This window comes from Cygnus olor, chromosome 2, assembly GCF_009769625.2.
Source record: "Cygnus olor isolate bCygOlo1 chromosome 2, bCygOlo1.pri.v2, whole genome shotgun sequence".
NCBI lineage: Eukaryota > Metazoa > Chordata > Aves > Anseriformes > Anatidae > Cygnus > Cygnus olor.
Genome location: NC_049170.1, coordinates 107,874,381 through 107,892,133, shown reverse-complemented (window position 1 = coordinate 107,892,133; position 17,753 = coordinate 107,874,381). Strand labels below are relative to the sequence as shown.

The window sequence follows — 17,753 nt, the reverse complement described above, 5'->3', positions numbered from 1 at the left end:
ACAAGGTCAAATTGCAAATTAACGGAAACCATATGGTACTTCAATATTTTACTGTACGTAAGCTTCGATGTAGCTGAAGCTCTAGAAGGTGGAAACAGACTGGATCTTCATGCATTGAGAGAATTTCATCTTCTAAGGGAAGAGCAGGCATTCCTATACATTTTTATATATTTTTAAATAAGCTGTTCGTCCACTGAACAATGTTAAAAGAATAACTTTAAAAATCTCAGATAACAACTTGACTCAAACTATTATTGCAAGCAATTAAAATTCAAGGGCTGTACTTTATTCTGCATGCACTTCTGTGATGTTTGCCAAGGAGTTTTTGTCTTTGTGTTGTATCTTACCATACTGTATCTATAAATGTGCAATTATATGATTATAAATTTTTTTTTTTGGATAATTAAGTGAATCTATGCCTGTGATTTTTGCAAGCAACCTCAAAAGAGCTGCAGAACTACTTCTGATCAGAGTTACAGTAACATGTGCCTTAGACTTACTCTACTGAATATTCACTTTAGGGAGCTGTCACTTTTCCCCCATACCTGCAGTCTGACATACCCGAGGGGGTGATAAGAGTTTATGCACCACTGCATTCAAAAGTCTCTATGGCAATTCAACTCAACAGCCAAACAAAAGCCAAAGACATCCTGGCTCGATTCCATTGTGAAAACAGGTGGGTAAAACAGAACATTTTGTTTTTCCTGAACAGTAATGCCAGAAGCATTAACAAATAGATTGTCCCCTTTTCAGAGACTCATTGTGTTACAAGAATTCTTTTTATATTCTAAAATTGCTAATTCATGGTTACATCCGTCAAAGAAAATTTAACCACTTATTTTATTCTTTATAGTTTACTTAATAATTGGCTCCCACACAGAATCAATCTGCCCTCTGTTATGCCACCACCAGAAACATATATTATATAGGCTTTCCGCATAAAGAATACAAAGAGCTTGCCCATAAAATGTTGATGATTTTATTTCTGTAAAGTAGTAATTGTTAGCAGCTATGGGAAATGGCAAATTGTGTTTGAAAGCCTTTCCTGCAGAATCTTCCAATGTTATCACATAATTCTATTCTTTAAATAAATAATAAACAGTATAATAGAAAGCTTAGTTAACTGTGACATAGTAAACTGCCTCTGCAGCAGATATATTCTGCTCTGTTTGGTAGAAGTCCTTGCTTTTGATGAGTAAATTCATCAGAGGAGGGAAAAAAAATATCAATTTTCTGCTTAATATAGATGACAGTTGATAGGGCAGAAGTTATAACACAAAAAGCAAACTGAACCTTTTTTTCTCTCCTAGCCATGGATCTTCACAGAACATGAGAGGCCAGATCCAAAGTTTACATGAAGTTGGAGGAAACATAGGTAGGTCTCCTATTTGCAGATTGAACTCTGAATGTCCTCAGCCTCCTAAAACACCTCAGGTCAGTGCTGTTTTCACACAGCTGGGTCTTCCTGCCCTCCAGTCCATCTGCAGGAAAGGTGTCTGATCCACAGTTGTTAAAATCAATCTAATGATGCCTGCTGACTCCAGCATGACTGGAGGGGCACCCTGCAGGATAGAGTGACCTGACGGCAAGATCTCAGCAGGACTCCTTACGACCGCTGTAGTCCTGCCAAATTCATCTGACCTTTCATTTACCTCTCTCATACTCACAATTGGGCATTTTTCCATGGTTCCTTGATCTTCCTCTTGTGAACACATTCTACCTCACTCTTACGTCTTTTCCTAAAACATATTTCTGTTTCTTCCTCACTGTGTGTAAGTGTTAACCTCCCAAAATATAAACACGGAATGGAGAATTCAGCCCCTGCCTATATGTATGTAATATATTTGTATTAATACATGTGCTTTATTAATATTATGAATACCTTGCAGTAATGATTTTTTTTTCTTCTGTGTTTCATGCAGTGACATTTTTGTAATAACAACAGTGGTTTGCCAAACACACAAAAAAAAAGGTCAAAAACCAGATTTTGATATTGCAAATCCTGACTCCCTCTCCATAAATCCTGAAATTCTGAATGATCTGAGTCTTTTATCAGTTGTCTGATGAGACTCATTACTTCTAGGTTCAGCTCTAAACAGTTTCCGTAAAATTATTACAGAACACCACAGACTTATTTCAAAAGCAGTCAAGAACCAAAGTCTTTATTATTGCTATGCTCATACAAAGCTTAATTTGAATACTGGTTTGTTTTGGCTGGTTAAACAGGATGACCAAGAGATCCTAACAGAGATGCTAAAGACCTTTTGAAACAATCCTAAGTATTCCAACATGTTCTTGCAAAAAAATCCAGACAATTTATATGGTTTGGTTTTGTTTTGTTTTTAATATAATCCTAGATGTTCCAGGGAACCTTATTCCATCAATTCATTTATATTGCTTTCACTTGAGTAAAATCATTAGGACCCTAGCAACATAAGTAACTAACTGGACAAAAATTTTACTATCATCATTTGTGTCACAGCAACGTAACCTCACCAGTTAAATGGCTTCATAACCCAGCATAAATCCAATGTAATTCAACAAATCAACTTAACTCAAGCATTTATTGCCTTATTATTCAATTAACGAGCACCAAATGCCTCTTTTGGTGTGAAAGGCAAATTGTGGCAAAGGCAGCAGGGACTCCCCAGCCAGCCAATTCCCAGTCACCACCTAATGCAACCTTCAAACTGCCAGACTTAAAAGACCATTTTTTTTTATTTTTTTTTAAACGGAAAAACAGCAACTGCCAGAAACCTTGCTATAGTCTGTATTTGTCTTTGTGAGTTCCTACATGGATGGGAACACATGGTTTACAGAGTTGCTTTTTCAGCATTTAAAAATAGCACAGAAACTGGAGAGTTAGAGAGGTGTAATTCCAGTCCAGTACATCCAATGAAAAAAAGTATATATATACTGTGGCACTTGCTGTAATAGTGTTGTTAATAGGTATAGAGAAACCATAATATTTGTTTAACATTTGACTAAATGCCTCATCCATAACTCAGTGTAATGCAAGGCATCCCGCCTGGAAGTGGAAGTGAATTACGAATCTCACTGAGTAAATCACTGGCATATTTAGCAAGGCCCCTATCTGTAGCCAGAATACATTAGCCTGACACACAAAACTCACTATGTGAACATCAGAGATGCATTCAAGGACATTTTAACATAGCTCTATCCCATTCACTAAATGCACTCAAAACATGATGCAATTCACAGCTGTCAACTTTTGTTTCAGGTCAGCACTGTTTGGATCCGGACGCATACATGTTAGATGTTTACCGTGCAAATCCTCAGGCGGAATGGGTGATAAAACCAAAAGCAAGCTGAAGCCCAAAGCTGCAGTGTACTGGACAAAGGCCAAATGGACAACTGTGATGCCTGTCATTTTCAGAAGCTCTTGCCTCTTGCCAGAGATGAAAACAAAATGGTAGCTTTCTACAGGGTATTATTCCTTCCTACCATACTGTCCAACTGATGTTGATCATATACTACTTTCGGTATAAGAATTGTCACTCCAGTTTGTGGCCAATTTGACATTAACACATCAGTTAAGCTTTCATATGGATTGTGCTTGTGCCAGTTGGCCCAGGAGCTGAGGTGGACAGATCAAGGTACGGAAGCACTGAAAACAACCTGTCGCATATGGAGTTGTTCGTTTCCTGACTTGGCAATAGAACAAGGATCTTTGGAAAGAAAGCATCCAGTGGCATCTGAGGATGCATGAAACACTACCGACCACAGCATAACACAGAAGCATCACATTCAAGAAGAAGGACTCTGTCAAGCATGGAACAGAGAAGCTTGACCAGCAGCAGTGCCAAGACATAGCTGCGTGATAAAATCAAACCTTTCTGCTGAAAGTAAACCTGTGCAGTGTGCATTACTGCAATATTTACATCTCTCAATCACTCCTCATGAGTACATGGTGCTGGGGGAGGGAGGGAAGGAAGCAAGGGGGAGAACTACTGTGTAGACAGCTATACTGCTTTACGTATGTACCACTGTATATATTACTATCAGTCTTCTGAAATCGTCTGTCTGGATGTCATTACTGCGTGCATTTGTAGCGCCACAAAACATTTTCTCCGTCCTTCCTCTGTCAGACACACAAGCTTCAGGAGATGAATACTAAGTGAGAAGGGGCACATCCCCTGGCTCCATCTTTTACTTGATACACTCAGATTAAAGTCTGTGTAATGCCACACTATGAGTTATGGGTTAATGGTGCCACTTACTGACGCCATCTTTTTCGTTAAACATCATAGTTTCTTAATTTGTAATCTAATTATGTTTCTTTTGTTTATTTTAGCTTCGATGTGTAAGCAATTTTTATACTATTCAGCTGCATTGAGAAGAAGAATCTTTTTCCAGACCTTGTGTAACACAGCATGGAGAAGAAAAAGAGCTTCCAATGAGCAGAGGGATTTAAGACTTATTTAACATTTGCATACTAAGCCCTCAAGACCACAGCCAGACTAGGCCCAGTTATGCTAGGGTTTTTACAAATACATAGCAAACTGCAGCTACTTTTACAGGTTGCATGCAGTCTATGAAAATACATAGGATGACAAGAGAACAGGGGCTGCAACTGCCTTGAAAGTTCAGCACAGCAAATATAAGACAGGATGGTTGGCAGCCAGTCACAAGGGTGAGCATCCTTCCTCACCTAATCATCTGGCTCTGGGCTACACTTTATATAATCAAAGCATGTTTGTCAAGTAGGAAAATCACAAGGCTCCGTAAAAGAGAAAGTATTTTTTCATCTTTGTCTTAGAAAGAAAGTGGGAACTAACACCTTCAACCAACACCTTCAGGGACACCGCAATGTCCCCGTCATCACATTAATTAACATATTGCACAATGAGTTCACCCACAGTGTGATCAGTAGGTCTTGTTCATCATCTGGACACACAGATGAGACAGAAGCTGGTGCTCCAGTTACCAGGTACCAATGTAAAAGCTTTCTGAAACAGGTTTTCCAGGTGAACATAAAGTACATTGTCCTACAGAGAAAGCCTGCAACTTGTGATGATCTGCTGAAGCTCTGTGATGATGATTTTCACACTTAAGAAATCCTACTTCTGGTTCAAAGTTAATTGTGTCCTCCCATAGTTAACTTTCTTTGTCAGTGTTCAGTGGAAGAAGTCAACAACTAATCTGTAATTTTACCAGCAACAATAATGTCTACAGAGGGCAGATCCTGCCTTTCTGTTTTTCTTTCTTGAGATTAAAAATGATAAAATTTAGCAACATTATTTTTTGTTTACTTTAAAACACAGTGTAATTTTTATATTTCTAATTTTTGTTTTTCATAACACTAATGGGTGCATAGTTGCAGCCAGGCTTAGACCAGGACCATTGTATTATAACATGCACTGCTTATTTTGACAACTATTTATTTTAAATATATGAGAGAGAGGAGATCTGTGGTTTGCTTGTAGAACTCAGCATTAATGCTTTGTCATGTGCTTTGTTCTTGATTTCCTTTAGTTCCCTCTGTGGCCATGGAGAATTCCTTCTGCTATGCTGCCCTCCTTTTTTAGCTGTAAAACAGGACTAGTACTTTCCTTGTAAAGGTAATGTGAGAATTAGTTGGAGTTAAATGCTGCTCTCAGCCGAACTCCATGAGCAGAGCAGGAGTTATAAACATCCATTTAGGAAGGACAAACTCAGCAAAGGGATTTTATGTGGAAAGTGCTTTGAATACAAAATGCATAATAGAAATGCTAAGCATCATTGTATTTATAGCCAACGAAAGAGCTTTTATGACTATACAGAAAGCCTGAACATTAACTAGAGAATTTGAAATGTCATAGCAAACAAGATAACTCTTTCTACAGTACTTTCAAACACATTGACTTTCACCGTCTTGCCCACTCCCTTCAGCCTGTATTCTCAATAGCTATGCAAGGGAAAGAAAGGTACAGAGCACCTATGTTCAGGCTGTAACTTACTCAGCAACTTACTTCTGGACCCTGAATTGAGGACTCCATCAAAGTGGTTTCCCAAATCTCATTGTACTCTGCATGGGATAGAAAGGGTTATTAAAAGACTTTCACCTTTTACCACTTTGCAACTTAGAAAAGCCAAATCTGATGTAATGAAATCCATTCTGCAAACAGTTGTTTCACACTAAAGTTGCCTATAACTTTATAAGACATGCATGTTAGCAGATGAACTAGATTCTACATACAGTGCCCAGACTACTACAATGTGGCCAAATACCTGCTGTCTCTGAAACAGAATGGTTTTGTTTTTTTTTTAATACAAATGGACCTAATGACCTATGTGTACTGTGGTTAATACTGTTACACATTAAGTTGTTTTGTGTTGTTGTGGTACACTAACTTGAATTAATATGCAGCAGACAAAGTGAACAATCTCACCAATATTTTTAAATGTGAGGTTTAAACTTGAGGCATTAGATTTCAAAATGCTAGCAGAGGTATCTGGAATTTTGCTCCTCTTTACAGCAGTTGAAGTCAAAACAAAGTATGTTGAAAGCAATTAATAAGAAAGTGGTGGCAAGAAGGGAGAGACTTGTTCAAAAAACTCCAAAGATGCCTGAAGCATTTATATACTCCAATTTATATATTCTATGGTTCTACAAAGACATTTTGCATATCAACACATACAGAGAGAGTATTGCAAGAAATAGGTATCAGAAACAGAGTAGAATGTTCTAACCTGTTTATTCAGCTAATGTGTGCGTGTGTGCAAATGTGTCTATGTCTATATATAATAAAAACTACCTCACTCTCCATTTTCCAGGAAAAACATTTTGGCTTAGAAGTTTAATATTCCAAAGCTTTCTATTATTAATTTCACCTCTCCATTATTCTTTTACATAGATAAAATGCTCCCCCTTATAAGGGGCAATATTTTGAAATTATCTAAAAATATACGTTAAAAGACATATTTGAGGATATGGATTAAACTTCATCCAAACCATGTTGCCTCAATTACTGCTTGTAATGTGAACCTTATTTGATCACATCCTGGGGTTAACAGGCAACAAATACAAACACACTGTTTCAGTTTTTATTTTGAATTGCGTTCCAGTAATGTGTATCTTCTCTGGAAAATAATACAATGCCACTAATCAAAGCAAAATGTTTGCATGTATGTTTCCCTTAAACTCCTCATTATAATGTTAAGTGTTTTGTTGAAGTAAGCCCACATATTAGTGTATTTGTACAGCAGATTGTGTCCATTGTATTGTATTCATGTCAAAAATAAAAGCAATAACAACAAAAAATTTCTTCAAAGTGAAACACGTGGTTTTCTGATGGAAGCAGGTGACAGAAATTGCAAAAAGGTGTGGTGAATCTGTCTCAAAGGCAATTCCGTTGGTATACCACCTGAACAAGTACACAGAAATATAAAAGACCACATTCTGCCACATTTGCTTAAGTGGAGCACTTTTGCTTCAGGAGCTTTTCTCTTGGACTACTCCAATGCACAAAACAAAATGACAGTACTTATAATTTTGCCTCATTGTAATCAGCAACAAAGTACTCTAGGTTTCATTGGAGATAGTATTTTTTTTAAAACTACCGTAAAATAAGTAGAGCAATATTGACATTGGAAGGAACTGTAAACATGCATGGAAAAAGACAAACAAAATTATGAGGCACAGACAAAAACTCTGCTGGTTCAAAGACAAAAAGGAGAGGGAAGTGACTTGTAAAGAACTACATTTATTATAGACGCATGTGTAAGTACCAGACATGTTTCACCACTGGTCAGTGATCCAGTCAGTTGATGAGTACACATTCTTACTTGAGTCAGATTCAGTGTGTAGCCCCCAAGGTATACTTGAGGAAGTGTATGCAATGGAAGTGTCAATTTAGAAAAAGACACAAGCACAATAAGAAAAGAGAGAGAGAACTGCTGTCTGGCCTGTTAATTAGGGCATGGAAGGTGTTCCCTTTCATCCTGTAAGAAATACTGTTTTCCCAAGAAAGATGCATTAGTTCTCTTTACCAAAATACACAGTTGTTGCCAAACCAGATCCCAATGGTTTCTTCACCAGCACAGTATTTCACATGCTTCTTTGTGCTGGGGAGTTGCTGCTTGTCCTGCAGCTGATCCACCTAAGATAACGTGGCTAATGGGGGACAGGACTGGATATTAAGCAGGAAGAAAAGGGATCAGGGTTACCATATAAACTATAAAGAAGAAAATTCTATTCATTATACTCTGAATTTGATACCTTCAAAATTATGCCATTAGTCTCCTGCTCCCTCTGCTGGCACTTGTACTTTTCACTTCATAACTTTACGGCCCATTTTCTTCTAATTGAAATACATGGATTGCTGAGCTACATGAAATAATGCAGTTTATTGTAGTTTTATTACATGATCCAACATTATTACCAGTTTATAAAATGACCAAGACACAATAAAATGAAATACTGTCAAGTAATCAAGAGAACACAGATTGTAAACACTGATTAATAAAAATTCCCAAAAGAAAAATACCCAATTAATGCCATTAACATTGTAGTAGAGGTATTTGTTGTTTAGAAAAATTCTAGTTAAAATTCAGACATAGAGCTTCTTACTAAAAAAGATGACCTGAGTTGGAAACAACCAGAAAAAAAATCAAAAGAGATGCAGGTTCTCACCAAAACCTTCTTTTCATTACAAAATGAGAACGAAAAATAACAGATCAACAAACAAACAAAAAATTAACACTCTCTAATTCAGACCGGCTTTGCTGCTGTTCAGTGCTCAGCCCCAGGGCAGGAATGAGGAAAGACTCCACGCAGGTCAAAAGCTTTGCTGAAGTCAAACAATTCTGTCTGTTGGCCCTTGTTCATCACGAGGTTCCTCAAACAGCCATGGAATGAGCTCTTGCTCGTGAGACAGTTTTGCTTCACGTCACCTGAAAACAAATATCAAATATGTAGAACATATCTCCAATGAACTGAAACAACAACAAAGATCCAGGTTACTATTTAATCGCTTCCCATCCCTCCCAAATGAGACAGAAAAATAAAAACTGAGGAGCACCAAGTTCCATTCACATTTGGATGATCTCAGACATCCCACCATGGATGGGCATTGCTGCCTTCAAGCATGAGCCATGCACTGGGACAACTTATGCAGGAATAAATCGCCTCAGGGGACAACAGGAGATAAGAGTGGGGAAAAGAGAGGAGAAAGCCATTTTACATGTGTCTTCCGAGTAAAAATTGTAGCTGACAGAATATAAAGCAACAGCTGAGCTGTACACCGTCATGGATTCCCTTTGCAAATAAGACGTGGTACAGAGTTCAACTCTTCTTTTCTATACAACCTGTGAAAAATTTCACTCTACACTAAGTTCACTCTATAAGACCTATACTAATTAAGATCCAGTTAATTACCATTAATTCATTTTTCATAAAGAACCAAAACCTTGTCCAACTGAATGCTCTGTAACGTTTTAAGCTGTTATCCCTAAAGCTTTCCAAATATTTAAAGGCTGAGTTTGCCCTTCAGATTTCATCACTCTGTTTTCACACAAATGGAAAGATCTCAACTGATAAACTGAAACAGCTGTTTTGATGGGCATTTGATGCTATGTTTAAAGGTACAGAATATTAAAAACAATACAAAGCCTACTTAGTAACGATGTGATACTTAAAAGGCTATAAATAAATGTATTTGTATATGCCTACAAGAAGGTTAAGCTCATGATCATCCAAATTCAACCCTCTTAATGAATAACTTATTCTGGCTCAAATTATCAGCTAATGAGTTACACTATTCAAAGATATTTCAATTATATATTTTTTGTGTTACTATCTTTTTATATTACCATCATACTATGACTGACAAGCAGTTAATTCAGAAGGAAACACACACAGATTGAGGGAGATATATGTGCATCTGCTTCAATTTGGCTTCTGCCTGCACAGCCCCTGACATTGAACATTAGCAAAAAATAAAGCAGATAAAAGCACTGTAGAAACCTTACTTAGATGAAAGTAAAGGGAAGCCTTAATATGAATTTGGCTGTAATAGAACCAAATATGAACATACACAGGAAGGATGTTAATCCTGAGAGAGACTGAAAGACAAGCCACATGTAGGAAATCCTTCTCATGAACTAAGGAGTCGTTTTGTGTAGGAAAGTAAAATGATTCAGCTGATCTAGCCAACACACACAACAGCTAAATGCATTCCTCCACAAAGATAGAACACACAAATATTAATATGCTGTGACCTCAGTGACAATGTGAAAAATGGTAAGTATGTTTTATAACTCAATCATGAACTTTATGACTCTGAGCGAGAGGGGTTGGGGGAGCCAGTTCTTATGAGAGAGCGAGCACACAGGAGGGAGAGTAGGAAAAAGAAATATTATTGTACCTACCAGGATAACCTCCAACATAAACGGGATTGTTTGTGTCTGCAGATGTTGACTGAACGTAGGGATTATCAGTTTGAACCAAATTCCCATCAATTATCAGTGAAATACGATGTTTGCTTTTGTCTGCTTGAAGCCTGTGCCATTTTCCATCACATAAACCATTTGTGACTCCTGGTTCATACGTAGCTGTTATTCTGCCAGCTCCATTGTTGACATGGAATAAAACCTGTATAAACAGCCAGATGCCAAGAAAGATATGAAGTAAGAATAGAAGAACTAATTTCTCTAGATAAAAATAAAATCATGCTGGTGCAGTGATTTTCATTTTAATAAATGCTTGGTAATTATGCAAAGCTAATGTTTACTTTGATAGATAGAGTGTGAATCCTTACTGAAGTATCTGAAAAATCTAATAGACTTAGATCCATCCATGCAGTGATCTGTTGCTTAGCTTTGTATACTTGGGATTTCAATGTTTCTTACAAATACAATCAAATCCTTTTCTCAGAGAAGCTGGGACTTAAGATCTGAAAGATGATCCACTGTATCTAGTCGAAGGGAAAGAGAATGAACTGAAAGCACTTATCATTGCCAATACGTGTATTGATTTGTTTTCATGACTTTATTTTTCAAAGCAGTAGATGTTTCCTCAACTCTGTGGTAAGGATTAATATGTAAATATTAACAGAGAAAGTACATCCCACAGAAGCAGTTATATTTAATGCTGTCTCTTGCTAGGAAGCGTTGAATAAAAAATGAGCTATTTCTGAAAAAAGAAAATACTTAAGAGCAATCAAATATGCATTTTTTACTGCAGGAGATGAGTGGTGTACTACGTATTGATTGTTAAAAAAGGTTTATGGAACATAACGGCCAGTGGATTTAGCGTTAATTGCCCTGAGTATTGCTCATGAATATTGAAGAAGAGATTACAAAACAGGGTGTTTTGTACATGCAAGAATATGCTTAATAAGGACAAGTTTAGCTCTATGGCAGAAAAAGCATTAAACTGCAAGACAGGAATATATTCAGTCTAACATACAAATTATCTAGTACAGGAGGTCACAGTGGCTGCAGGTTAACATAAATTAAAATTAAAAAGGAAAAGGTTCAAGCCTCTCACATTTAAGCAAGCCTTGTGAAATGAGTATGCCAGTACAGGGCAGCCTACCTTGCCATTTACAATCTCCAGTCCAATGGCATCAACCTTAGCACTGCTGACCCCAAGGAGAACACCATTCATGGCTGTTGTACGAAACTCAAGTGTGATGTTCACATCAGACCGGACTTTGTAACCTTCTCTATCTGAAAAAGTTATAAGCTTCTAATAAAAGATTTGTAAACCACAGTACGAAGTAGCATTCATACATGTTCACTAAAAGGCCTAAAAAGCACGTTAATTAGTTTGTTGGGATATGATCTTGTAGAAACTCTGTAAAGTTTTTCCAAAGTAATTTGTCCAAAGTCAAAATTCACATTTTGGAAAAGATAAATTTCCAAATATTTTTTTCTTTTATTCATGTAGATTTAATATATTCTATCTCATTTGCTGCAGAAACAGTAAAGAGTGCAAATTAATATAATGCTTCATATTATTTGACAATTCCCCTACAACTTTTTTGTCTCAATTCACTTTACGGACCTCAACATAATATCACGAACATAGATATTCTTAGCTGCTGAAGAAAGAGATAGTTTGTTTCTTTCCCCCAAATCATTAGCACTGGAGTGCTGCATCCAGGTCTGGAGCACTCAGAACCAGAAAGATGTGGATCTGTTAGAGTGGGCCCCAGAGAAAGGACACAAAGATGGTCAGAGGGCTGGGGCACCTCCTTTTCCAACCTGAGCCATTTTAGGATTCTATGATTAGGTCCTTCACGTGTGGAAGATCACCCTTTGCAAAAATGGCCACTTGTGGACATATGGATTGAGCAACTCAGTTAGAAATACATATGCAGGGCATATTAATTACGTATAGTTTCAGCAAGGCCTAAAAGCGGGATGTTTTCATTACCATTAATTCAATAAGGTACTACTTCCATTTAATGATACTTACAAAGAGCAGCAAAACCACTTCCATCAAAGAAAGTCCCTTCCTGCACTGTGACGTAGCATTTATTCACAGCAAAGATGGAGACAGGGCTCTCCTTGTCCAATTGCTTACTGTTGATGGTCATACTGCCAATGCAGGCAGGAATACTGTGAGTCACCTAGGCATATTGAAATGCAAGAGTTAATGCATAATAAAAACTTCTCCTATGGTCTTTTAGTGATTTACATGGTGTTACCATAAATTAAAAATTCTCTCAACAAAACACATCAATATCTAAAATATTTACATAATTACATTTCTAGTTATTATATTTATTTATATAAGGTTTCAAATGTACACAATGCCTTATGGAAGCAAAACAAATATTGTATAGGAACACGGTATACACTCTTTATAATGTACAGAAAGAATTGCGTTTGCTTGAATTCGAGCAGGGATATACCCTATGGTTAAAGAGATTTCAAACGTCTCAACAAATTAACATGTAAATCAAGATTTTCTAAGACACTGTGCAAGTACATATCACCAGAGTTCTATCCAGCAGTAAGATTCATTTGAATTTCTCTCTATCACTGTTTTCAGCAATTGCAGACTCAAAGTATTAAAATATTTGTTATCCCTACTATGCAATTAGAAAGCAAGGGTGAAGAAAGTACATGTAGGAATTGAGAAATACTGCTATTGATGCCAGACTCCTCCCCTAAGATAAAGGGTTGCACAAGGAGGAAGGTGACAAAAAAATACATTTTAAAAGCATGGATGCTTTACTCTCAGGCAGCTAATCCCAGCCTTTCAGATATTTAAGTCCCAGTTCTTAGTTGAATCTAAAGGATTTAGGTACTAAAGTTTTTGAGGTTCTAGGTCATATTTTTCTCTTCTAGTATTAAACATGTTATATTCTTCATCTGTTTTCAACAACGAGATTGATAGTAGAAGAAATCCATTAAGAACTATTAATAAAACACAAGGCTAGAACCTCTAGCTAGAATCACTAAGCCATAGAAAGCTGGAAAGATTTATATTTGGTAAAGGGTCATAACTTTCTTTGTTGTTTCCTTCTTTGTTGTTTTCACACACACACACACACCCCTCGGAGACAGGATACTGAATCAAATGAGTTTGATGCAGTACACCCGTTCTAATATTGCCTATTATCAGACAACAACAGCCCTTGCCCCTCCTCAAACCTTCTTACATTCCCAAGATTCTTCGCCACATAGTCTAAGGGGAGTCCTCCCACGTAGAGCTTTCCCTCCACATCCAAAGTGCTGCCATCTCCCAGGGCACTGACTGCTACCAATTCATGTCCATCCACAATGATGATACCTTTTCTTTTAGCGTATTCTGTCTTTATCTGGAAAAAAAAATGAGAGCATGAAAACAGTAAGCTGAATCAGTCACCTAGTCATCGTTTGCCAAAAAAGCAAGAAAGACAATTTTTAAAGGTTAGTTTGCTTTGATATACTATACTGAGGCACCCTCTTGAAATTCGCTGGGGCTGAGTTGCATTTCAGAATGCAACTAAGCAGCTAAACTGCTTTCTTGCCTCCCCAAGGGCCTACACTGATTGTGTGTTGGTCTGCACAAGTTTTTCAATGTCTTCACAATTAATATTTAAAATGACTGGTTTATTGCTTTAGAATATGAGTACATAACTGAGTTTGAAAAGTGGAGTTCTGTGCTAGTCTGCAAGATTGTCCTGCCCACCAGCTGAGCCGTCTTAGGAGTGTGCACTTCGGAGAGCTATGCTGCAGTTTTATGATGTGCAGTGATGAATTTGCTACAACCAAAAAGCTGTCCAGTCCTGTCTATCTTGTTCATTCATGCCCCTGTGCCTTCCTTGCACTAAAACACTTACTCACATGCAGATGAGGTAATTGATTTGAAGTCAGATAACCATTTACTCTTCCCCAGTTACCTGTAGCCACATTCAGAATCCTAATCAGGTTCAACATGAGGTTTCGTGAACATTTGTGTTGGTAAGGGGATAAAGTACTAGCAGTGGTAATAATGAGCACATGACAGAACAGAAAGAAAAAGTACTTATTTTGGCAGCAATGCATGCTAGCTTAAATTGATTGTACAACTACTGCAATAATCATCCTCAGCTTTGAAATGGTGTGACAGCCTTAATCTCAGGAAAAGGTTCATGTTTTTATGCTATTTGTAGTAGAGGTAGGTCAGCAGACCTCTCATACAGCACCTGTTCATCTCTTATAAAGGGGATAATGTGAGTATGAGGTTTTATGGAGGTATATTTAATTTTAAACAAGCTACTGTAAATCCCGGAGTGTTTTTCCCTTCAGGGTAGGCAGCAGAGCTTATCTGTGATATCTCTCTCTGACAGAAGTTCATGTTTGCTTTCTTTATGGTAGTTTTTGCTGTTTGTTATTCTACTGCTTATATACAAAAATAGAAATAACTCTGCTGATTCCCTAGGCACTCGGGAAAGGTGAAAATTCAGTGTCATCAATCACCTTGTCCCAGAGAAGCCACTTCCTGGGGTTAAGGCACCACATACGGACAAGCAAAGCGAAGCTTAGAAGGATGAATATTGTCATCCTCATCTGCCCTAAGGAAAACTCGTGTGGTGAGAGTTGCTTTTAAAACTTATGCAGACATCACAGACATTTCTTGCAAAGAAAGCCAGAGCCAACAGTCAGTGGGTTGCTCAGAGGTATTGGGCTGACACAGGCTAATGCAGGGCATCTGTACAGAAGGCCGTGCATGTTACATATTACCTGAAATCTATAGCTATAATTTCTCCCAAAACTCTCCTTATGGCCAAGTTGTCTCCCTCCAACTTCCGTTTATTCCAAATATCTACCTTTCTCTTGTTGCATCAACCAAGGTAAGGAAAGAGTGCTTCCCCATTCGCACTAGCCATGTGCTCAAGTGCTCATGATGTGAGCACCTATGATGTGCTCAGGTATTAAAGTGATAAGTGGGAGAAAGGAGAAACTGTGCACCCACAAATCCTTTTCATTCTGTCCCACAGTAAATTGTAGGGTTTTGGTAGCACAGTGCATGGAAAGCTCTCTGTGGAAAAGATCAGAGTTTCTAAACCTTTCTGTTGGTTTCTTCTCCAGTGAAGATGACTACTGTGCTTAATACACTATGGGTGAACTATTTTATTCCCGATTATTTAATCTGAGATACTTGACAGTAATTGTCTACTGGAATCGATGCATAATGAGAATTTTAAATGGAAGTAATTATACTTGAATACAGTTATCTGTATGGTTTAATGACTGGGTTAAATCCTGTTTGCCCTTCAACACAGAAATTGCACAGGAAAGGAAGTGGAAAGCCATCCAAGTAACACCAGGGAAGAGAAAATGGAGTACAAGATCAGTGACTACCTACCGTATGCCATTTTCCATCATTGACAACAGCAGGGTGAAATGCTACTGCTTTTCCTCTGCCTAGATCAAATGAGAAATAGAGCTGTCCCCCATGAAGCTGTAGGGCTGCATAATCAACCTGGTTCTGGTGAGCCATGTAGTAAATCAGGCCACTGGAGGCAAAGGTTCTGAGATTCAGCTGGACAGAAAGTCTAGACGACAAAAATTCAGTGTTACTGATAGATACTTTTTTCTGCATTGATATAAAGCTTCTCTGGAGGCAGAGAACAGCCTCAACCAATTTATTTTTAAGAAAGGACGTTTTTTATTACAAAGGCCAGAGAAGTAGAATTTGCATTGTATTCTATGAAAGCATGACCTATAATGTATTTCATAATACAAATCAGTGCTGTACCTGTTAGAAATGCAAAAAGAATTTGTCACACACTGAGCTGGTTTTAAGAGGGATGGGCTCAGCTGTTTGCAACTGCAGGCTTGCCCATTGCCCCAAGGAAGGAACAAATTCCATTACTTTTAGCCAGACTTGCTGGAATATAAATGGGAAGAGTAAGAACAGAGGGAAGCTTAAAGGTTCTAGACTTTGGGTCCCCAAAAGCTATTTATGGAGCAGGCGTTTATTATGGAGACACCAGGTTAGGACTGCATAGCTTCAACCCTCTGCAATGTTCTTATATTTGGTAGCTAAGAAGAAAAAAGGTTCTTTTCTTTTTGCATGCAGGGTCTTCCTAAGCTGAAAGAAGCATACACAATTGGCTTTCAGGCTGTGTTTTGTGGGCCTCAAACAAATGAGCCTGGCAAAGAAAGGCTAACACAGATAAGTCTCAAGAGTGGTTCTTCTCAGTAGTCTTATCTTCTTTGGTGGCCCGGGGAGTAAAGCAGACATAGAAGGTACAATTGCAGAAAATCCAGAGGAGAGGGCAAGGTGTTATCTGCATCACCCAAAGAAGCAGGGAACAGCTGAGGTCTGAATATGGAAAACAGAAATCCAAAATGCTTACAAGACGTACAATAGGTCTCTTATTCTGAAGGAAAAAAAAAAAAAGCAGAACTATGATAAACTCACAATCACAAATGTGTTAGGGACATACTAATTATGATGCAGTGGTTGTGATACCTTCTTCCATGAGGAACTCACAGAAATTGAGGCAAGGTCCATGTTCAAAACTCATAATTCTGCATGAAAACCATCATCCTACTTCTTGTAGCTCAATACAAGATAACACAGGTGTGCATGCATGATTCAGGAGATACTCACTTCTTCCTGACAGTAGACTGATTGAAGAGCAGTGTCAAGTGGCTGCCTTTGGCAAGTCCAAACTGACGGGCACCTTGAACATGATCAGGCAGCTCATCTTTTGCACATACTACCTGTTAATGAAAGGACTTCATTAAGAATAGTATCAGCTGTTTGCCAGCAATGCTGGGTGACAGTGCACCCATGCTGAACTTCATAAGAAACAAAACAGAGCCACATGATAACCACAAAGCAGAGTGTAACCAAGCTAAGTGCGTGTGTCGATCTGCTCGAGGGCAGGAAGGCTCTGCAGGAGGATCTGGATAGGCTGGAGCGATGGGCTGAGGTCAACTGTATGAAGTTCAACAAGGCCAAGTGCCGGGTCCTGCACCTGGGGCGCAACAACCCCAAGCAGAGCTACAGGATGGGAGATGAGTGGCTGGAAAGCTGCCTGGCCGAGAAGGACCTGGGAGTATTGGTTGATAGTCGGCTGAATATCAGCCAGCAGTGTGCTCAGGTGGCCAAGAAGGCCAACAGCATCCTGGCCTGTATAAGAAGCAGTGTGGCCAGCAGGTCTAGGGAAGTGATTGTCCCCCTGTACTCGGCTCTGGTGAGGCCGCACCTTGAGTACTGTGTTCAGTTTTGGGCCCCTCGCTACAGGAAGGACATGGACGTGCTCGAGCGAGTCCAGAGAAGGGTGACCAAGCTGGTGAGGGGTCTGGAGAACAAGTCT

General features: G+C 38.4%; 2 protein-coding genes across 2 annotated transcripts in view; one reads left to right on the top strand and one right to left on the bottom strand.

The window, feature by feature from the left end:
- The window catches only part of ARHGAP28 (Rho GTPase activating protein 28), an 81,635-nt gene extending 74,380 nt beyond the window's left edge, over positions 1-7,255 (top strand). Inside the window, 3 exon segments of the mRNA XM_040550071.1 lie at positions 522-676; positions 1,311-1,375; positions 3,242-7,255. Coding sequence (XP_040406005.1) covers positions 522-676; positions 1,311-1,375; positions 3,242-3,333 — 312 coding nt within the window. The 3' untranslated portion in view covers positions 3,334-7,255.
- Positions 7,256-8,330: 1,075 nt separating this feature from the next.
- LAMA1 (laminin subunit alpha 1) overlaps positions 8,331-17,753 on the bottom strand; it is a 103,719-nt gene continuing 94,296 nt past the window's right edge. Inside the window, exons 57-63 of the mRNA XM_040550069.1 lie at positions 17,042-17,154; positions 15,788-15,977; positions 13,617-13,775; positions 12,425-12,578; positions 11,540-11,673; positions 10,372-10,594; positions 8,331-8,895 (exon numbers count right to left, since the gene is read on the bottom strand). Coding sequence (XP_040406003.1) covers positions 8,735-8,895; positions 10,372-10,594; positions 11,540-11,673; positions 12,425-12,578; positions 13,617-13,775; positions 15,788-15,977; positions 17,042-17,154 — 1,134 coding nt within the window. The 3' untranslated portion in view covers positions 8,331-8,734. The remainder of the gene's footprint in view (positions 8,896-10,371; positions 10,595-11,539; positions 11,674-12,424; positions 12,579-13,616; positions 13,776-15,787; positions 15,978-17,041; positions 17,155-17,753) is intronic.